Source organism: Micromys minutus, assembly GCF_963924665.1.
Source record: "Micromys minutus genome assembly, chromosome: 17".
NCBI lineage: Eukaryota > Metazoa > Chordata > Mammalia > Rodentia > Muridae > Micromys > Micromys minutus.
The window spans coordinates 10,547,626-10,571,281 of record NC_137952.1 but is presented as its reverse complement, the minus strand read 5'-3'; the positions used below and the strand labels follow the sequence as shown (position 1 = coordinate 10,571,281).

General features: G+C 43.7%; 1 protein-coding gene across 1 annotated transcript; it reads right to left on the bottom strand.

The window, feature by feature from the left end:
- Window positions 1-1,030: 1,030 nt before the first annotated feature.
- TRAF6 (TNF receptor associated factor 6) lies at window positions 1,031-21,640 on the bottom strand. Its single transcript, XM_080931708.1, has 7 exons — window positions 21,500-21,640; window positions 14,643-14,960; window positions 12,433-12,583; window positions 10,869-11,027; window positions 9,641-9,712; window positions 7,542-7,619; window positions 1,031-5,386 (listed from the first exon to the last, which is right to left on the bottom strand). The coding sequence occupies exons 2-7, from the start codon at window positions 14,936-14,938 to the stop codon at window positions 4,550-4,552; spliced, it is 1,593 nt and encodes a 530-aa protein (XP_080787834.1). The 5' UTR covers window positions 14,939-14,960; window positions 21,500-21,640; the 3' UTR covers window positions 1,031-4,549.
- Window positions 21,641-23,656: the final 2,016 nt, after the last annotated feature.

Genomic DNA, 23,656 nt, shown 5'->3' with positions numbered 1-23,656 from the left:
GAAACAATTGGTTTAAACATGCCAATATAATAATAATAATAATAATAATAATAATAATAATAATAATAATAATAATAATGATAAACTGCTCAGGGTCAGACCACTGATATTTGAAACAACAACTACTTAGTTGCACTGAACGGAACTACATTCTTGCCTCCCGAGGATTACCATTCTGCTGGACCACAGAGGCTACAGAGACCCTTACAACAATCTATAATCCTGACTCCAAATTTAGTGAGCTGTGTGCTAAATCACTCATCTTTAGTCCCTAGGGAACATAATCCTAAAATCATATATATTAGCAAAATGTGTCCAAATTATATACACCCTTACCCATGGAATTAACTCAAGTAATAAAGTAACATTCTGCATAACCAGAAACTTCCAAATGAATCCTTTATGAAAAATACTCCTGTAGACAAAAAAATAAGATTAAAATTCCTCATAATATTCCCACAGATTTTAAGTTGGCATAAAGCAGAAGCTACAATTTGAATTACAATAAAATATCACAAGTTTCCAAGGAGAACTTTATACAAGTCCAAGTTGTTTAATTATTCCAGGATTGGGCAGTCTTAAAGAGAAACTGGAATTTACATTAAAGTAACATTAAGTCACAGAACAAACCTAATGTCCCTGCAGATCCTAAGCAGTAGGTTTTCACTAGGCTTTAAGCAGACTTCCATATTCGAGAACTGCCATAATAAAATCCTGGGGTAGGGGAAGCAGAAAAAAGGACATTATCACTTTACCAAGAGACTTACATGACAAGTGGGACACCCAGAAACCAGCCAGCTTCTTCCCTGGCTTCCACTGAGTCTCATTATAGTATAGTATAATGGGCCACGTACAGTATGCTAAGGAAACTGGGTTGTCAGGGGACAGACTGGGCTACATTCTGAGTGGCAAGTGATCAACTGACCACTCTTTTCTTCTCTGTCAGACAGGGCTAAGTTCTGCTGAGGGGACACAGGACAGGAAAAGAAGTTCCTCTCTCCACACACCACAATGTTTTCAACTAGAACTGTTTTCTTGTACTATTATTATTTTTTTATTAACCTGGATTTTTTTAGGTGGGGGTGGGGTTGGACAGTTTAAAACATCAAGGACACAGAGGACACACATATAACTAGCTTAGTCCTTTTAAAGTGACTTCAAGGCTGGTGACAGTGTCCAAACTTCAGGTTGATCACATCTGGCTTCATTTTTCTGGATTCTGGGAAGTGGGAAGCATCAATCCATTCTGAAGACAATCATCTCAACTTTGAAACAAATGACAGTTACCCTGAGGATGCTGCCGTTTAAGGGGTCTTTCAGTAGACAATCAAATGACTCTTGACTGTGTCCTGCCCACTCCCTTAAGGCAGCCAGCAAATGAATCACCAAACATCATAAAACAATGTAATGACATTTTATGTTAAGACAATGGAGAGAATTTGAGGCATGTCAGCAAAGAAGTGTGTTAACAGAAAAAAAGAAGAAAAACATTTCAAAGTCTTCAGTAATAATAATCTCGCTAGTAGTTAAAACATTTTTTCTAGTCCCAAGAGAATTAAGGAAACTCTAGATAAAACAGAAACAAGCAACTTCCCTTTAAGGAGAAGATATTCTGATTGCACACATAATTTACATTAGTCTGACTTTGTTTGATATTGGTACAAATTCCACTTTAAACCAGTCACAAAATTTATAGCTGTCAGTTGATTTCATTAGGGTGAGAGAACACCTCTTGCACTCTAATGCACTTTTCCTCCTCTTCATCCTTGGAAAGAAAACAGAATAGCTAGAAACAAGCAGGAATGGGTAAAGGAGAGTAACCAATCACCAAACTAGGGCCACCGTCTGGCTGGATTTCTAATAGAAAATATATGACTAGGGGAAAAATCTTCAATAGTAAGTTAGACATTTTCCAAAGAAGAAACAATTTAAAAAATAGCAATATTCTAGACTGGTAAGAAAAGATGGTCTATGCCCTTTGGATTGTATAGATTCTTATAGGACAACTGGTACAAAGAGAATGTTCAGGAGCTGGGGAGGGTGAAGTTCGTATAAGAAACAGCTTTCTAGGTTAACACTTGATCCTGAGTTGACCTCACTAAGTGTTTGTTGGATTTGAACATCAGCTTGATTATTTTTACTCTGCATTCATGGTAACTGAGTATCATAAAACAATGCTGGCTTATTACAAACACCAAATGCTGCAAGTTATAAAACTACCCAAGGTGCATGCTAGCTGATGGGCATTAAACTGAAGTGAGACATTTGTGTTAGTGGTAGGGACAACCACGCCAATTTTCCACTGGCAGAGCTGTTTAGTGAGTATTGTCAGTGTTCTGTGGCTTAGCACTGAGCTTCTTAACATGGACACTAGAAACACCTAGTTCAACTTGGCCTATAGGTAGGAACAATTTCAAGCTGGGAGCAGTTTAACTCATGTTAAAAAAAAACAAAAAACAAAAAACAAAAAACTTAAAAGATGCTAGAGTTATTTAAAAAAAAAAAAAAAAAAGTCAGAACCAAGGCAGGAAATGACTGTTCTTCCTAATACAGACATTTCAAAAAAAAAAAAAAAAGAAATCTAAGCAGGAAGTTCTTAAATGTCATTTCCTTTTTCAAAAAATGGAGAGGGGGCGGGGAGGAGAGCTGATATTTTGTGGTGACATTTACCATAATAAAAAAAAATTAAAAAGACATACAGAAAATAAGTCCTCAAAAAGTTGAGTACGTCTTCTCAATTTCTAAATAAATACAGAATTAATTGTTTGCTTAAAAAACAAACAAACCAACCAACCCACATCCATCTGTCCACTGGGAAACACGACAGGAACAGAGGCCACAGTGTTCTTAGTAGAAGGCGAGACAAGCGGCTCAGGGCTGCTGGAGGCACAGCGAAGGGACACACATTTCCAGGACCCAACCAGAGACCTGTAATGAGCTTGTGCTAATGATGGGGACAAGGTCCTTCCCTCACCTTTATGGGTGGAATGGAAGCAAGGGGGGAAAATGAGGTCAAAATGACCCTTGCTAGCTACAAGTGAAAACCAGACTCCTTGGTCAAGGGCTCCGAGTGTCCTCCGGAAGCAGGGCAGGTCTGAGCAGTGCTCGGGGTTGGAGATAAAAATGCCTTTCTTACCAGAACACTTAGCTCATCTGTGTAAATAGCAGAAGAGGATCCCGTCTGCTTCCTTACAGAGGCTCTCACTAGTCGTATGACTCCCTGAGAACTGGACTCCAACATACTATACATGTAGAGGGCATTAACAAACAGCAGCACAGCAGTCACCTCTCCACATTAGGGACACCCGCCATGCTAACACATGGCACAGGACATGCTCAGAACCTCTCTACTGAGCCGGACTAAAGCCATCACTCAAGCTGAGTTCCACACAACCGTGACAGCCAACCTTGGTTCAGGAATCACTCAGGTACCTACAATTTCCCAAGTTCCAATAAATTGTTTTGAGGAAATCAATATTTATTCATTTAATTTTATGCGCACTGGTGTTCTGCCTGAAAGAGTGTCTGTATGAGGGTGTCGGATCCCCTGGAACTGGAGTTACAGACTGGGGGTCCTCTGGAAGAGCAGCCAATGCTCTTAACCACTGAGTCTCCAGCCCCTTGAGGAAATCAATTTTATTGCCCTTAACTAAGCTAAATCAAAAGGTAGTTAAGAGGGCTGACGTTTCCTGGCTATCAGGGTTGCTATCATCATCCATGAGATGCCACTTAATGGCCGATAAGCTGAATCACTTGTTTAGGCTGGGATTTTGTGTTTGCAAGCAGTAGACAATGTGCAGCGGGCTGTGGAAATCAAGCTATGCTGCAGACAAGACAGTTCACATGGCAATAACACTCAGCAGTCGGCAACCGCATGACCACAGTATTGCAAACTGGGAAGACGCTGCCTAGAGCATGTTTCAAAATATAAAAGCAGGGAGAAACCCTGGTGTTCAACGGACAGTACACTCACACTGAGTAAGGAAGGGCTCAGCCAGTCCCTGGACCCTTAGTGAACAATGAAGGGGGTATGTGAGAACTTAAGCTTTCCAGGGATCATGGTTCAAAGTCTCTGAAATTCACAGGAGTCAACTAAATGAGAACTCAACACCAGAGCAGTGACCTTCCCACTGGCACAGGCAGTGGTGAATCTCACGTCTACTGTATGATAAAGGTCCTAAAAACACCCCACATTTTTAAGGCAGCAGTATTATTAAATGACTGAGCTCCAGCACACTAACTCTGGCCTTTTTTACAGGATAGTACATGGACAGAAAAGCCCATGGACAGTGAAGAGGTGCCCTGACAAATGGATGAGCCACAGGCCCTTCATATGCTAAGGTTTTGCAGACGCAGGGGACATGTAGGTGCCCATGGGAACCGCCTCAGACATTTGTTAACAGTAAATGGAATGGGACCTCCCTGATGACATCTGCTGCTAGGCCTTACACCTCTCCCTCTGCTTGTTTGAAGATGGTTTACTGGACCAGTCATGGAAGGCACGGTTTTTCCTTATGTCTCCTAGATTTTGAACACAAGTAAATGGCCGCTACACCCCTGCATCAGTACTTCGTGGCTGGAAACCCTCCTTCCGAAGGCCACCCATGTCAAAGCGGGTAGAGACTTCACAGCGCACTAATAACGTGTCATCCTTAACGAAGGTTCCCTGTCTTAAGGCTTCCAGGTGCATAAATGTTACATAGCCAAAACCTTTGGGGTTCCGTGGGATTGTGGGTCGCTGAAAGGCAAGCAGTTCTGGTTTAGCATCCATGACCTCTTCATGGTTTTGCCTTATTACTGCTTCAGACTGATCAAGAATCGTAAGGCGGATGGTACCCTGGAAGGGCCAGGGGAGGTGGCTGTCGTACTCGCCTTGCATTGTGTGGACGAAGAGGGATATGTAGTTTGCACAGCGCTGAGCCGACGGCAGCTGGAGGTGCAGGCGCATACACAGCTTGTACCCAGGTCTGCCAGTGTAGAATCCAGGGCTGTGAATGACAACAGGTCTTTCCTCTTCTTGGGATTTCAAGTGCATCCCAAAGTTGCTAATCTTCCAAATGTAAATCCCATTACACTGCTGGGCTTCCATTTCGGCAACTTTGTCCTCAAGGGTTCGGATGGTCCGTTTGAGCTCGCTCACATACATGCTCTGAGTTTCCATTTTGGCAGTCAGCTCCCGGATTTGATGGTCCTGTCTTACTAGGCGACTCTCCAACTGTTTGACAGTTTCCTCATAATTCGGATCCTCCGGACGATATCCCCGGGGTGGAGAGGAAGCATCACAGGGACGCAAAGCGAGGTTCACATTATGAACAGCCTGGGCCAGCAGTCTCATGTGTAACTGGGTGTTCTCTTGCAAGTGCCGTGCCAGGTGATTCCTCTGCATCTGGAATGAAGCACAGGGGGAGCTGGGACCATCACTGAGGATGAGGGTAAGGACCAGGAGCATCAGTCTCTCAAATCCTTCTAACTTCTCTGTGGTCACGGATCCAATGGAACCCTCCTCTCAATTCCCTGAAGCTGAATGGGGAACACTCTCAGCTGTCACTCGGGGACCTATCCCTACTACCTGTCAAAGCGCTGACACCCCTCTTCTCATCCGCACACCTCTCCTTCACATGACACCCCTCTCCTTCTCATCCGCACACCTCTCCTTCACATGACACCCCTCTCCTTTGCTAACTCAAAGACAACAAACACCCAGGCCTCTTTTCCAGGAGCTCCTTCTTTCCCTAATGCTTCCTTCCTGAGATTACAGCTGAGAGAGTCTTTACACTAGAAAAACAAGGCAAACCTGTGTGGATCTTGCTTCCTTTAGCCAACGGCATTTTCTCCACCTCCCTAGAGCCTGCCTGTCAAGTCTTCACCTTGCACTCCATAGTTTTCTAGGATCATCGAGTCCCAGTGTTCTTTGATAATCATAATTATATTCCAGAAAAACAGAAAATATAGGTGAGGAAAAAGAAAACAGGCTACCTCCTGTTACTAATATTTTCATATATGTCATTTTTCCCTATGTACACAATACAGAATTTCCTCATAACATTTTAGTATGTGTTACCATTCTATTTTAGTTTTTAAATGGTGAGGTGTGTTTGTTGTAGGCATTTGTAAGAGCAGATCAGAGAAGCAAACATGTAACTGCATACCCCAGAGAGAACAAGACCAACACAAACTTCAAGCTGTCAGACACGTCACAGGGTGACATCTTGAAGCTACCCTGGGGACAAGGGCTGGGCTGTCCCCCTGTTTTGAGCACTGTTTGCTTCTCTTTCCTCTGACACTCACCCTGTGGCTCTGTCATACCACTTAGTCCTCTCTCCACTGGAATGTGCCAGAGCTGAGGAGCGTCCCTCAAAGCACCCCATCTCTCTCTGTAAGCTGGCACCTGTGTTCACTGCTTTTGTCTTTCCCTCTGAGCTGGTGACCAAGGCTCAGTCCTTCCTGAAGCCGCCTTTTTCTGCCTCTCTTTATCCACTCAGTTCCGATCAGCCTTCCCTGTAATATGCCTGGTTCCTACCCCCCCCCCCGCGTCCATCACTCATGCTGCCCCTATTCTGGGGCTGTTAGTGAACAGCTCAGATACCTTTTTCCTTATTCTTCCATATTATTGCTGGATTGAATAAGATATTAAAGAAAGAAAAAAAAAAAAAAAAAAAAAAAAAAAAAGAAAAACTAAAATAGCAGCAGCAAATAACCAGAGTCATTTCCCCTTGTTTTCTCGGACTTTTTTTTTTGGATAAAATTTTATTTTTATTTTAAACTATAGGTATGCATGTGTGTCTGTGTTTGGGGATGTACATGTAAATGTAGGTGCTACAGAGGCCAGAGTTCCAGGCCACTGTGAGACCCTAATATAGGCAGCAACGACTGAAGCCTCATCCAGGGCTGCCGTGAACATTGCTCTTCCCACCTGTTAAGATTCGGTCCACAGGCTGTTAAAATGGTGCAGTGAGGGGCTGGAGAGATGGCTCAGTGGTTAAAAACACTGACTGCTCTTCCAGAGGCCCTGAGTTCAAATTCCAGCAACCACATGACGGCTCACAACTATCTGTAATGAGATCCAATGCTCTCTTCTGGTGTGTCTGAGGACAGCTACAGTGTACTTATACATAATAAATAAATTAAAAAAAAAAGGCACAGTGACTAATGCCACTGAGACTGTAACCCTGATCCCCTAGGATCTGCTTGGTAGGAGAAAAGCAACTCCTGCAGGCTGTCCTTGACCTCCACATGCATCCCATGTTACACACCGACCCCCAAACATACACATGCACACTCGCGCACATGCTTGCACACACATAGATGAGAAAAGACAAACATTTAGTTTAGACATGTTCGGTCATACTTACATTCTTTAGCTACTGCTAATAGCTATGTGTAATGCTATCAGTCGTCATAATAATCACCAACAGTATTTGTATAAATGTTTTATAAAAACTTAAAGTTTATTACTATTCTTCAGTAGGCCATAGATCTGAGTATATATATATTTAAATTTGTTTATTAAATTTGTATGACAGAATTCAAAGAAAACTTACCTTTTCATGACAGCCAAAAACATTGAACGTGCAAGGGATTGGAGCTGTTGGGCAGTCTAGATCATAATGATTGGGCATCTGAAAATCAAAATAAAGGCTGAAAAATTTCTTCCCCTGCATATCATGTTCCAGATGATGTCAGTACAGTTAAAAGTATATTTAACTTATACTAAGAGAACCCATATATGGCTTCTTTACAATTCTGAGAGAAATTAAATATTAACATCTTACAATATCACCTCCCATTTTACTAAACTTCATTTCTTAAAATAGATTTGTTTCTACTGTGGGGAACTGGTGCCCTCTTGTGGCATTTTTCAAGAAAACACCGTGCCAACTACTGTGGCAAACCAAAGTCCTCTTTGTAGTGTCAGCTAATAAGGACCATTCATACATTCTTTAAAACCACCGAATAGATCCATTACTTCTCATCTGACAACTCTTTATAAATTATCTTATCTCTGAAACCCTGGCATATTTGGGTTCTCCTGGGGAACTTGGTTGTAACTTGGTAGAGACACCATCCTGGACTGGATATAGCTCCCCAGCGTCCACTCAAGTGAAGTGTGGTCACAGGACTGTCTTAGTTGATTTAAGAGAAGTGTCACCAGTCAGCACAATCCACAGGGCCAGGCATTTGCTATTCTGCTGGAAAAGTTCAAAACACTGACCCTGAGCACAGACCACGGAGGCTTTTATTATGTGTTTTACATCTTTGGAAAAAGAACCCCATGGTTTTTCCTCCTGCGTATTTTTATCTTGTTTCTTCGTGGTCCACGATGCCAACTGAGGCTGTCAGTACAATGAAGCCTCACTGACAGGACAGGGACAAATTGTACTGTCACTTCTATCCTTTGAGCTGTCAAATCTCGGGTTGTTCATCCCACACTTGCCTGTGTGGCTCACATGACTTCCCAGCTCTGTTGTCATCAGTGATTTCAAATTTCAAATGCTCCACTCTCACGGTTAGGAAGTGAACAGTGAGGAGTCTCTGGAGCACAGCCAGATGCCCTGGTGTTTGGCTCTCTCTTCTCAGTACTACTGACACCCTGGAGTGCATCTGCTAGGACATTTATGTGCAGCATAATGACATGCTGGAGACATCTGAGTCTTGAGTTTAGGGGCTCAACGACATCTTCTTTAGGGTGAGATGCATTAAAGGAGGCCATATTTTAAAAATGGTACCCAGGGAGGCAGGAAGGATGGCACGGCCTTTAATCCCAGCACTCAGAGGCAGAGGCTGGTGGATTTAGTGGCTAATATTTATCCGTTGTGGGTAAACCCCTTAAACGTCAACAGATAGCAACTGGATGGAATTCTCCTTTTTTTGATTAATAATTATAAGAGCTTTTTTTTTTCTTTTTAAGTCACAATTGATGCCTTCAAAGATAATCACCATAGTTGGGGACACATGCTAGAGGTTCTGGTAGCCCTCTGCACATTCCTAGAGCTGGCACAACACAGTACTAAGCTACTGAGCAGACGAGTTTTCTCCTGTTTGCCTGTTCTTAGCTAGTCTCTGACAATGAGGCCCTCATTTCAGTGTATAAACACATTCCTCTGTAAGTCTGTCCTAGTTTTAAGTGGGGCCTTTACTTTCAATTGTTTTGATCTTAAGATGATCTGTTTTGGCTCAGCTTTTGTTCATTTCTTTGTCTGTATCAGGGACCACACTCGGAGCCCTGGACACACTAGGTAGATTCTCTACTCCCCTGAGTTCCATCCCTAGCCAATGGGAGAAGAGTTTCTCTGTGTAGTCCTGGAACTTACTACGTAGTCAAGGCTGGCCTTGAACTCACAGAAATCCACCTGTCTCCTGAGTGCTGAGTTTAAAGGCGTACACCACCTGGCTTACCAACCAATGGGGTTCTTATAAACATGGGTATTAAGTAAATGACTCAGGAATTTTAAGTACCTAAAATGGTAAGTTTAGGTTCCTTTGAAATATTTATTAATTACATTAATTTTTATAATATTTTAAACAGCAGATTGCTTAAGCATGTACAAATTTTGCCTTATTAATTTAAATTGCCAATTAGAAAAACCCAGCAGTTGTTTAAGCTCTTAAGGAAATAGTGATTTTCAAAGGAGATTCCTACCTGTTCTCTGATGAGGGTTGTACCACAGTACTCACAGACGACAATCGCCAGAGGGCAGCTTTGGTCGTGGATCTAAGTTGTACGAGAGAATTAAGAAATGTATGAGAAAATCTGAAAAATTAAAAAGACTGATTTTTCACAGATAGTAATTTTTTTCACCATTAGCAAGTGAAGGGCATTTGCTTATGTAGTTAAAATGTGAGACTTCTGCTAGTGAGACTCCATGTTCAGACTTCTTCAAAGAATGTGTTAGCATAGACAACAGTTAGCTCATTTCTTTCTACCCTGATTAGCAGGGACTGCACTGGCTGATGTTGGAATTCTCCAAAGGCACCGGGTCTTAGCAGCAGCAGAAGCCGAGAGCCAGTCTTTTCAGTAAGTTAAAGTTAACAAACAGCATCAGGGCACGAGGCTCTGGTGCCCAAGATCTCAGAAGGGCAAGCCCCATCTTCTAGAACACAGAAACTCTGGCTTACTTGAGATGCTGAGAAATTGATATCTCTCCTCATTAGTTCATCTGGATTTTCAGGTTGAGAAAGGTACCAATTTGTCCCAATCATGAATGAGATTTTACCTATTTAGTAGCCAGTTAGCTGAATTTTGACTAGTTTATCAACATGTGAAATATAAAATGCTCAAGTTCCTGAGGAACAATTCAGAAGAATAAAAGTTTCAGGAAGTAACTGAGTACAAGGGTAGGACCACACTGTTAGGATGAAGCCTCCTTCCTCCAGTGGGACGGAGAAAGCTGCTCTACCCTCACGCTGCTGCGGGCGCGCTGTTCCTATACTGAGGAGCACACGAGCCACTGACTTGGCACCAGTGGAACACACTTTGCTGTATTTAATGAAGTCTCTCTTAGAGACACAGCAGCTCACACTCTTTGTGAAACAAGTCTGTACAAATCTCACACACACTATACCGCTTGTTTGTCTGGGACGACTCATTCGTTAAAGTTCAGGCAGGAAAGTAAACCAGCATATACCTTTCCTAGCAGCTTTTTTCACGGTCTACTCTCAGTAACTAGTTTAAAATGCTTTTTAAGGATATGCAAACACAAACCCCACACTTATGGATTGTGAGTGTCTTGAAACTTCATTCCTTTCTTAAAAATCAGTTTTTAAGAACTGGTAATATAAATTCATTTTTGTGGTTACATCTTTATGTAACGCTAACCCTTTCAAATGTGCACTTAGAAAGCAATGAACAAATCTACATTAGCACATACCTCTTTCTCTTCATATGCCATGGGGACAGCACAGTTTACACAAGAAACCTGTCTCCTGGGACAATCCTCAATAATGTGTGTATTAATCTGGCACTTCTGGAAAGGACGCTGGCATTGGGGACAATTCACTAGAGCAAATTCACAATGTACTTGATGATCCTATATAAAGCAAAATAAATGATTAGTATTTAAAGACCCTAAAAAGGTTTTCTAAAGATAGTCCCTTCTAATAATACATTTTTTCCTTTCAGAATTAGTTTTAACTACTAACTAGCTATAACCTAAGTCACCCCAAGAATAAAGTTTCACTTGAGGGACTGCTCAGATCAGATTGGCCTGTGCACATTATCTATAGGGACTGTCTTGACTGTGAACTGAGAGGGGAGGCCCGCCCACCCTGAGTGGCACCATTCCTTGGGCAGATGGTCCTGCACTGGATAAGGAAGCTAGCTGAGCAGGGGTCTGTGAGCTAGACAGCAAACCTCCTCACAGGCTATGATCTGGAACTCAGTCAAATAAAACCTTTACTACCCTAACTGAGTAATCACAGCAACAAAACCTCGTTAGAACAGTGCCTGAAGCCCACCTTCTCTAGCCATACACAGTACGAAGGTCTTAGTGGAGTCTTTCTATTAATGATTATCAATGTTAAGTTTATAAAAATGAACGTGAAGTCTCAAATTTATATTTCCAGTTAGGGAAGTTTTAGAAAGAAGTTAGATTTCTAGACTAGAAATTTAAAGTGTGCTTCACAAAGGGTTGAAGAGGTAGCTCGGGACTAAGAGACTGGTGTTCTTCAAGAGGCTCTATCTGAATTCTGTTTTCAGCACCTGCACCGGGCTGCTAACAACTGTCTGTAACTCCAGGGATCCAGTACCTTCTGGCCTCTGTGGGCACTCACAGCATACACTCAAACGCACACACACAAACAAATAAACTGATTTTTAAAAAAGAGAAAGAGCTAAATAAGAGGGACAGACTTCAAATGGGCCCCAAAACATTTATTTCAAACAGAACATTGCCCATATTTGATTTATGGTTAAGAAAACAACAACAAAGAATTGGTTTACCTTAATTTAAAAAATTATCTCATTGCTTCGGTTATTTTTTTAACTAGACAAACATTTAGTGAATAATAAAGTGTGCAGTTTAGAAAGACAGAAGGTATGAGGTTGTCGGACTTCCTCAATGAAACAGAAACAGAAGGCGCTGAGATGACATGAGACATTTTTATTTAAAAAAAAAATTTTCAAAAGGAGAGAAGTAAGGTTATGGGGTTAAAACGTAATTCTTGCAATTAAGGGGCTCTTCAACTGTTATACCACTAGATACCCCGATCTGAAAAACTTACAAGAGCACAGATTTATTTTTATTGCTGTGACAAAGCAAAGCAGAAAGAAAGAAACCAGACCGTTTTCTAAGCTCTCGCACTTAGTGATGGAAGCTGATTAGTACTGCAGACCCTGTTAGCCAACCGCCATAGCCCATAATGCACAGGGAAAGAGCAAAGGCTTTATGCTCCAGAGACGCCACCGTGACAACAGCTAGAAAACACCCGTAATACCTCGAGATGTCTCAGTTCCATCTTTTGCAAACAGCCTTTATTTGGGCACTTTACCGTCAGGGAAAGAATCTCTCGCTTTGCAAAATTGTCTGGAAACAGTTGATTTTCCAACAGTATTTCATTGTCAACTGGGCACTTGTGACCTGCATCCCTAAAAGAAGCAGGGAACTTAGAATTAGGAGCCCGAATCATCCACCTTGGAAAACTAACTGGCTCTCTACCTGAAACAGCAGAATGCATTATACTGTACAGCAAAATCAAAATGGTGTGTGTATTGTAGACTGTAGCTGACCTTTGCAACTTTGTACAGGCTCATCATTTTTTCCATCCTTTTATCCCTGTTTCACCCCCTATGTTAGACCGGAGAGAAAGAAGGACAGAGGGATGGGGAGAAAAAACCCCTCAGGTACTGTTTGGCTGCATCACTTGTCAATAAAAAGCCCAGGCCCTATAGGAAAGGTAGAACTGAAGGCGGGACATCCGGTAGCAAAGAGGATTTGAGATAGAGCCAAACTCCGGGAGACTGGCCCTGGAACGTGGGGAGGTCAGAAGCGGGAGCCAGTCATGTTACAGAGCTTGGAAGAAATGGGATATTAGGTTATGATCTAAACAGGGAACTTTCTGCCACAATAGGGAATTATCTGGCCCCAGTATTAATAGTGCCACGGCTGGAAAACAGACACACAAAAATCCTTATTCTCCCAAAGCTCTTACTGATTTAATGGTAACACATTCCCCTCAGACTGAAGAGATGTGCTGCTCCTCTGTAGCTTAATTCAAGCTCCATAATATGGTCACCTTAATTTCGAGTTTTATTGGAAAGGTGGTACAGAAATTGATGGATAAAAATTCATAGACAAAAAAAAAAAAATCGAGTAGCCCAAGATGGCCTTAGCCTACTTCGGGATCATTTCAGTTTGTTTCCTAACGCAGCAATGCTGGAAACAGAGTGTTGGAGAAGTGATTGGAACCGCACGAGGGCTCTGACCTCTTGAGCGGTTCATAGACTGTTGGTCAGGGAGGTAACAACCTAGGAGGTGAGACCTAGTTGACCTCGCGTCTAATTGAATCCACCTAAGACAATCACGCGCTAAGCACCTACTGTGGGCACTGCTCCTGTAACCAGAGAAAACCAACATAACGTCTCAGTCTCAAGGACCTACTTTCCAGTTGTGCAGGCAGACGCAACACACCGATTACTGGCTATTGAAGGGCAAAAGTGCCAGGGTGCAAAGGAGAAAAGTACAGCTTGGTAAGGAAGGTCCGGTGTGCTGGACGGCAAGTCGGGCCGTGTGTCCCGCTCACAAGGCAGCGCTGTGCCGGACTTGTACAACAGGTGGCACAAGGAGGGGAATGGAAGGAGCGTGAGCCCTGGGAGAGGGCGGGAAAGGAATCACATGGCCTTCCAAGGACTTCTCCAGATAACTCATGACGTGTGTTCTGAGCCAAGGAGATGTCTTTTGACTGGTACACCAGGGCCGCTCTGGCTGCAGTAATGAGACTGGAAGAGGGCCAGGCCAGGAGGAGGAAGGCCTGTTAGAGCTGATGTCAGGCAATACGGTATGGGTAGCTGTGTGAGGAAGATGTGGTCCTAGCAGCAGAAGGAAGGGATTAGGTTATGAAAATGCTGCTCATTTCACAGTTGCTCAGAGACAGGAGGCAGCAGGATTTACCACAGCTCATAGGACACACAGTCACAGAATCAGGACTTCTCATCTGGTTGGGTTTATCGTATAGACATTTTCAACCTTCCTAATGCTGAGACTCTTGAACACCGTTAGTTCCTTGTGTTCTGGTGACACCAATCACCACCAAATTACTTTTGCTGCTACTTCAACACTGTGAAGTGTAATAGAAATGCCTGACGTGCAGGACATCTGATCTGCAGCCCTGTGAAAGGGTCATTCGACCTCCACAGGGTGCAGCCCACAGGTTGAGAACTCCTGCGCTAGTAGCCTAATTCTAGCAAATTAAAAATATTACTTTCATGAAACGTCGAATCCTCCCCAGTCTGCAATAGAACCCCTTGAGGCAAACGTAGCTATTTACTTTTCAGTTTTCCTGGCAACCCCAACTGTCTCACCTTTCTGTCTGTTCTGATGTTTTCCTGACCAGCCTTTTCTGTCTGCCTATTCTTGGGATGGTCTGTTTCCAACACACTCTTTACATCTGGTTGCCATGGGGCACCATTCTTCCTTACAATCCAGTACCTTATGGACTTGATGATGCAGGCTTTGCAGAACCTGTGGCCGCATGGTGTCTGCACTGCTTCCCGCAAGGCCATCAGACAGATGGGGCACTCATACTTGCTTTCCAGAGGGGGGTCAAACTCCACATCGTACCCCTGCATCTCCTCCATGAAGGAGCTGGAGAGGTTCCCCGTGCCGGCAGAGCCGCCCACACTGTCCTCCTTCACTGTGGCACTGCAGGAGGTGGCCATGGCGTTGCAGCAGTCACTAGACAACTGGCTGGACCCACAGCTGTTTTCACAGTTTAAGAGGCTCATAGTAGCTTTGTTGTCAGTCTGTCTGTAAACACAGAAAAACAATGGGAAAACGCTTCAGCATGCAAGTATATAGTTATCTGCACAGTCTGCTTGTTTTAGTGTTATTTACAAAATAGCTTTCAAAGTGTCTTGAGCTTCGTTTTGTAACTACCACTTCATGGTAAGTTATCTCATTCCCCCCTTTGGATGTTTATGAATCACCTATGCAGGCCACAAAGACAGCACAGGTCCTTCAAGGAAAGTTTGTGGCCTAATGCAACAACAGGAGGTGAAAAAGAAAAGCACTTCAATTACAACACCCTACACCCTGCGCTGTCATTCGTTTACAGTCATGCCCAGACCTTGGCAACATTTTTCACACAGTAGTCAATGCTTACCAAACATCTACTGAGATGTGGTTGTGAGCTTGGTCTTTAGCTGCTGAGCCATCTCTCCAGCCCCGAGGGAGTTCTTTATGACACTGAAGGTATTCTGAGCCGGAAGAGACTAGTGCAGCCAGCAGGGAACCAAATGACCACACACCAGTCAGTTGTGGGTTGGGACTGGGGCAAGTAAATGGGAACCAGTGGGAACTTTGTTTCTTTTTTCTGTAGCTAAAATTCCACGTGGATTTCTAAATGCTCAGTGTGGCGATTTCTATCATGCAGAAAGAATGGAATTTAAAAGTATATGTGTATCTCCTTGTGCCTTAAGCCAGGTCAGATGACCATGTTTTATTACTAATGACTGGAAAAACATGTGAGTTTCTTTGCCTATGGAAAACTAGGAGCAGACAGATGCCTTCCAACTCTAAACTGCTTTGTTACATATGTGAGATGAGACGTGAAGATGTACAAGCAACTTGTGTCCCTACAACCCACCATGTCTCTAGCTTAGCTGATTATCCTTAAGGAAAAGCCCCAATGTAAACTATAATTCTCGAAGCAGAATCCAAATCTTTAGTCAATACAGCAGACAATTACCTCCATGCCTGTCCATACAGAAATTCTCTCTGCCACTTTGCCAAGGACTAAGGATTAAGCAGCAGCTCCTAGATCACTGAGATGCCTCAGTGGGTAAAAAGATGCTTGCCTCTAAACCCGAGTTTAGTCCCTGGAACCCACGCATTGTCCTCGGACTTCCATATGTGTGACACCTACCCTTCTCTCAGAGCAATACATAAATGTATCACACAACAACAAAATTCCAATAATAATAACAGCAAAAAGAAGGAAGTTCTTAGTTGGGCCTAGTGGGGGCAGGTCTGTTATCACATCTACTAGGGAAGCTGAGCCAGGAGGACAAGCTTAGACAACACAGTGAGACCCTGCTTCAAAACAGTCAAAAGAGGGCTAGTGAGACAGCCCAGAGGTAGGCCTTGCCTGCAATGTGAGGCTCTAGGTTCAATCCCCTTCCCTGGAAGTAAGGATGGGCACTCACAGCTTTCCACCACTACCAACAAACACTTTTCTATATGCGGCAAGCCTTCAGTCCCTATGCGACAGGCACTTAAGAGGGGCTGGAGAATGGCTCAGAGGTTAAGGTTTATAAGCGCCCAAACTCACATGTATGCAGACACACATACCAATAATCAAGAATAAAATTAATCTTAAACAAACAAAACAAAACAACAAAACCAAAGCCTAACGGTGGCAGTACTGTGCATGGGCAGTACTGTGGCACAGTACAGAGCTCAGGGTTAGGCTGGACAGCCTGGTAGGCCTCTCTCAGTCTCTTGGTCATGGCTTGGACAAAGTGCATGGTCCTCTTATGCCTCAGTTTCCTCTCCTGTAAAATGGGGCTAGTGACAGGTTCCACCTGAGCGTTCCTGCAAGGATCACATGTGTTAATGTGCACTCAACACCGAGAGCTGTACCTGGCGAACTGAACAAGTTGTTATTTCACACATTTTCACCCAGCGCAGTTCTCATTTCTCAGAGTGAAAACCACGGAGCTTAAAATGGCCACCTTGCCTAAGATCATCATCTAAGTAACAGTTCGATCAACCCCAAAGCCGACCTGACCCCAGAGTCTAGACACTATGTTATGTTTACCTGGGTTTTGACAAAAAGCATTTAAGATTTATTTCTTTTTAATATTGTCCAGCATTATTATATTGAGTAGATATAACTCCAATGATTCACCAGTGATTTCATACTACTTTACTTTATTTTTGATATAATTTTTAAAAGTTGAAATCATTCCCCAAAGCCTTGCTATTTTTAATGTGACTGTCTAGGAAAGGCTGATTTGGACTGGGGGCCAGGAAGGAACGAGAGACAGTGACATTCAGCAGAACTAGGCATGCATGCCTCTTCCAAAGATTTGAGAATAAGATCTCTTACGGCCTTCTCATTTGAGGACAAAGAGAATTATGCCAGATGTGGGTTATATCCTTAGTTATGCTCCTCCTCACACACATTCTTGTACCTACTTCCCTAGTCATGGTTTCTAGTCATGGAAGGAGAATAGCTAGGTGAAGGGGCATGTAAGTTTTAAAGATTTCTCATAAACGATGTTGCTTATCCAATGCATATCAAAGGCTTTCTAAGTTTCACCCCCACAGTGTGTGTGTGTATGTATATAAATATGAATGTCCATTTTATATGCCTTTGATAACAATACAGTTAAACCCTTAACTTTTTAACTGTTTAGTTTTGCTTAGCAAACCCACTTCTGAGGCATTTATATTTTTTACGTATCTGCACAACACGTATCCATATGTGGTGGTCACGTGACAAGCATGAAAAACTTAGTCTTCCTTTTCTGCCAAATGTTAGTTTAAAATTCAGCTTACAGTCTCTAGACTGCTTTCTTGCTGTCAAGGTCAAGATCTGAATGTCATCTGATTTAAAGAGAACTTTATGAACTACATGTTCCTAGGAAAACATGCCTAACAGCAACAATTTCCACTGAAGGAGTGCACTTCCCACTTCCCACCTCCTCAACAGTCCTAGATGTCCTGGAAGTCACTCTGAACACCAGGCTACCCCCAAACTCACAGAGACTCACTTGCTTCTGCCTCCAGTGTTGGGTTTAAAGGCGAGAGCTGCTACACCAGGCTGTAACTCCACTCTTAAAAACAGACAAGCAGCCAGGCAGTGGTGGCACACACCTTTAATCCCAGCTCTGGAGAGGCAGAGGCAGTATAATTTTTGAGTTTGAGGCCAGCCTGACCTACAGAGTAGTTCCAGGACAGCCAGGGCTGTCCCTGTCTCAAAGCTAACCAAACAAAGCCAAACCAAAACCTATGCAAGCACCTATGGACACAGGAGTGGCGAGAGCACAGGAAGGTGTGACAGGAACTGTGGTGTGACAGGGACTGCTGTCTCTGGCACTGACACGCCCACTGTATTCTTAACTCTCAGCAGCCATGATTACCTGCTCAGGATTCCTCCTTGGGAGCTGCAGAGATAGCCCAGCAGTTAAGAACAACTGTAGTTCTTCTAGAAGACCCAAGTTCGGATCCAAGCATCTAAGTCAGAAGGTATATGACCAACTATACTCCAGCTCCAGGGGATCTGATACCTTCTTCTGGCTTTTGTGGGCTACACACATGACGCATACACACACACACACACACACACACACACACACATATCCCTACATAAATAAACATTAATAAATCAGTTAAAAAGATAAAGATTCCCTCCTTAATACTATCATGTTGGGGAATATCGTCAAGGTTGGGGGGAAGAGCTCACAAAGTACCATCTTTCTCTGAGGTCTTATTTGCAGTTAAAGGTTGTTGGAGGAGAGACATTTTCAGTTAAGTTGGCTATGCTCCTGTCAAGAACCTCACTCATGTTCCTGGGGGTAACCCTAATTAAACTCATTGGTTTACCAAAGAACATACACATATACATACTTGCACACATCATGCACACCAGCTCTTATGGTATAAAACACCAGAAGTATTATCATTAGAAAAATGTAAACAACATCACGTCACTTTCATGAATTCCCACACTTTAAGAACACAGAAGCTTGTGTTTTCCAAATCATCTCTCTGGACAATAACCCTGAAAGTCAGTGGTGTCAGTGTGCATTCTGTCGGTGTATATAATATACTGCAATGTCTTAACATGCAGTATAGTAATTAGACTGCGAGCTAATTAATATTAGGGAACTTAGGCTAAAACAAGTACGTTTGAGCATCTTTAAGTATTTTTATGCTCCCTTCCTCCGAGGCAAGATAAACTACTTTCCCCTTTACTCTTCTACCCTGCGATGACAGGTAAGAAAGTCACATCTCTGATTTCCCTACAATGGATGACCATCTTCATCAGTGAGAAGAAGGCTGAGCTAAATCAGCTACAGGAGAAGATATAATATGGTGTGCGGAGAGACACTATACTCTGGGGAGTCCCTTTATAAGCTGCTATAAAACTGGGCTCCAGACTCACTAAAATAAGTTTATACACTTTAGTATAAACATTTCTCACAGCCTTTTATTTTTTTAAACTGATTTGGGTGGCCTATTCCATGAACAGATGGGGCAGATGAAATTTGAGTCATTTTTTTATCTGGTATTTCATGACTGTAATTGTTTGCCTCTTAGAATTAGTAAGACATGCCCCAGTGAAACGCCGTGGAGATAAACCATTACCAACCTATCTCAGCTACACAGTGAGATAATGAAGTCAGAAATATGGCTTATATCTACAGATCTATACCAAATATAAGGTATAGATTATAATTCAGAGACAATGCAGTCTTCACATTGGGTAGGATGACCCGCAAACATGCTGACGCTAGGATGTATGAAACTAAAGAAATGTGTAAGTTATGTCTTGAGAGCATGTATTCTAAGTCAGCCAGAGTGCATATATAAGTGAATACAGAATTCATAAATCAAAACCACATAAAAGAAAATACTGACAAGAGACCTTTAATTCTCCACTACAAGGGGCTTGCTAGATGGGGCCCACCAATTGTCCTGTGACCTCCACAGGTGAGTCTATAGAAGGCACACACACACACACACACACACACACTCACTCACAAATAAATAAATACTTATGTAAAATAAAAAAACCCAAACCCCAAACTTTACTAACAGCAACCATGTACCAAATTCTTAAAAATACAAAGACCTTGGGGCTGGAGAGATGTCTCAGCTGTTAAGAGCACTGACTGCTCTTCCAGAGGTCCTGAGTTCAATTCCCAGCAACCACATGTTGGCGCACAACTATCTGTAATGGGATCAGAACCCCTCTTCTGAAGGCAGCTACAGTATACTCATACACACTAAATAAATAAATAAATAAATAAATAAATAAATAAATAAATAAATAAATAAATGCAAAGACCCGAAAATGTGCTACAACGGTTAAGAAAGACAATTGTTCGATTGATGTAATTTACTTTTGAACTCAAATTCAAGGATCTTTTCCTTACTCGAGATTGTTTGCTCCTCTGAAACCCAAGGGTTTTGGCTACTCTCTTTCTTATACAGGCCAAGTGACCAAAATTTATAAGCAGCAATACCAAGAAAAACAGGGCTATCATATTGGAATAGTATATAGGGCGTCAAGGCTGAAACTCAGATATGATCCCTGTATCTATGATGTGGCCAACCAAGCCTCTGGTTCACTCTCCTCGAGTCACGTGACACCAAACCGGTTACACTTCACCCTCCACCTCAAAAAACAAAAAAAAAAAGAGCTCTCCCCACCCCAGCATCATCAAAGGAGGTACGAAATGTCAGCAGCTCAAGTCACAAAGCCTACACTTCGGATGTGACAAGTTCTCCTTTCTAGACTTGTGTGGCAGGCTAGTCACCTTGCTGTCAGAAAAACAGGCAAATCCTATACATCCAAGCATTAGGTTCTTTCTGTTCACACACTAAGACAGTCTGAGTCTCATCCGGAGTTCCCCTGAAGCCAAATACTAGGAACAGCTTTAGCAACTCGCTGTCTGGAACAATCGCTAGAGAGCAAGGGTGGGGAGGGAACATTGGTGTCACCGTACTTTTTTTTTTTTTTTTTTTTTCTTCTTCTTCTTTAAGCTTGTTGCTTAGGTTAGAACCGCTCTCGAATTTAAAAGGGCACACAAAAACTTTCCCCGTGCACTCTGGGAATTTGAAGGGATTTCTGTTTTGTTTTCTTTCTAACGTAGACTGGAAGGGACGGGAAAACCCAGCAGCCGATTTCCTTCCCTGAAAAGGGGGAAACACCAGGTGAGGAAGAGACGGGTTGAGGGGTGGGATGCCGCGAGTCGGAAAGCGACAGAAAGGCCAGGGGAGGCTCCTAAACCAGGGGCGGGTCCAGGACCTGTGGGGCGCGAGCGGCCGGGAGACCCGCAGTCCGGGGCTCGTGGGAGGACAGCGGGCGCAGCCAGCCAGCACCTGTCAGACGACAGGGACAGAGGTGGCTTTGTGCTGAGACAGGGGGTCCCAGGGCTACCCAGACGAGAGGGGACGGGGACGGAATCCCGGAGCCGAGGGAGGACGTGGGGATGGCCACCCCCCTCTGCGGGAAGCGAGGCCCCGTGGCGACACGTCCCTGTCCCGTGGAGAGCCGGGGGCGACTCTCCCGGGCCCGCGGCCGCCGGAACTCAAGTTCGAAGCCGCTCACTCACCGATCGCACTCGCAGAGAATTCACAGCCATCTGGGAAGCCCTCCCCAGGATGCGCCGCGTCACCTACATGCAAGGCTCTCCGAGATCAAGGGGCTCCGACGCCAAACTCCCGGTTCGTGGGCCGCGGCTGCTGCGTCCGCCGACGGCCGGAGCCTCAGCCCCAGCCGCGGCCGCCGCTGCTTCCGCCTTCTCGGCTCGCCGGGAGCAGCGAGGGGAGGGGAGCGTGCCCCGAGACCGAGCGGCCCCGCGGGAGAGGGCGCCCCCTGGCCGTGGTCCTCCACGCTGCAGCTGTCAACCCCGCCTCGGAGTGTGTGTGTGTGTGTGTGTGTGTGTGTGTGTGTGTGTGTGTGTGTGTGTGTGTGTGTGTGTGTGTGTGTGAGTTTTCTTAGACTTCCCATGCAAGCAGGGGAAATTTGACCTCTGGGAAGTTTTAAATCTCTCCCCTCCCCCGCCCTTCTTGCAAAGAAGTTTTCTCAATAGGCAGAACCCTACATTAATCACGTAGTCCTTCGCATCGGTGCAGGAGAGTCATCTCGTGCATGAAACATTTCTTCACAATTGCCGCCATCTGCACTAGCCCAGTCTCCGACCTTGTCACAGGAGAGCTATTCTGGATTCCCCAGTTTAACTGGATGCAAACATATATGAATTGTAACTGGCACAATGCAACAGATGCCCAAAAGATTTTCACCCTCGTCTGAAAAGTTGGCTCATCTTCTCCATCTGATACGAAGGTATTACTGTGTATTAAGGTTGCTAGGTAAAGTAAGTAAATGCATGTAAACAAATGATTTAAACTTATCTAGAAAATAATATGTGCAATGAATACCAATAATGCCACATGCCCATTTTTGCTGCCATTTTAGCAAAATGATTCTTTCCAGCATAAGAATCTATTACTACTCAAACTCAACCCCCACTTAAAAATGTCCAATGCATGAACAGTATAAAAAGCTACTCACAGGCTTCTGTGTGCTCGTCACACAGTCTAAGAAGTAAAAGTAAGCAAGCTGAACCCCTGCACTCTGCGTACTTATCCTTCCCCATTAGCTGTCCCCTCCACTTACATAAATAAACCCTTGAGGCATCAAAACAGGATCATTATATAAGATCAGAAGGTGGGACAAGGGCCAGTGGGATGTCTCAGTGGGTAAAGAAGGATGGTCTTAATCCTGACAACGAGTTGGAACCTCAGAACCTACATTGTAGTAGAGAAACCTATTGACAAAAGTTTTCCTCTGAACTACACAAACACACAATGACACGCACGCGCGCACACACACACACACACACACACACACACACACACTAAAAAAACGAGAAGAGAAGAGCCAGGGCATCAGATTGTCTTCATTTATTAGTGTGATCTCTGGGGCAAGCTAGTTACTGGACAGAACAAGCTTCTGCTTCCTAAACCAGAAACAGGTTTCCACTAAGGGTGGTGCATTACAAACTGTTGGCAAGGTGGACTGATGAGTGATTGTGGGAGAACCTAGCAAGGGGCTTTCAAAAAGATCAGAGGCTTTCTGTTTATTCCTTTAAAATTTCTTTCTTTATTTATTTCATGTATGTGGGCATACTATCGCTGTCTTCAGACACACCTGAAGAAGGCATCAGAGGCCCATTACAGATGGTTGTAAGCCACCATGTGGTTCCTGGGAATTGAACCTCTGGAAGAGAGCAGTCAGTGCTCTTAACCACTGAGCCATCTCTCCATCCCCCTGTTTATTTCTTTACATCGTTTTCCTGCTTGTTCTTTGGGGAACCTTGTCTTAATTCTGCAAATCCTACACACACCCTACTACTTTTTGTGTAGTGGAGAGTCTTGGGAGAGTACACACCTCCGTCTGCTCGCAGTCAGCCAGGGCCATGAGGAAGTCGGGGCTCATGCGCTGTGATGGAAAAGGACGCTTGCCCTAGGCGTCCATCCACCCTGCTGCCTAAGTCTAGCCATCCACGTGTTAGATCCTTTTGTAAAGCGGTGACCAAAATATGTGACAGAGGAACTTAAGGAAGACAGAATTTAATCTTGGCTCCTGATTTCGCACATAAATTCATGACAAGGACGCATGGCAGAGCAGAGGGTGGACAGCTCACAGCACGGAAGCCAGAAAGCAGGCGGGAAGGAAGGAGGGGAGAGGAAAAGGTCAGAGGAAG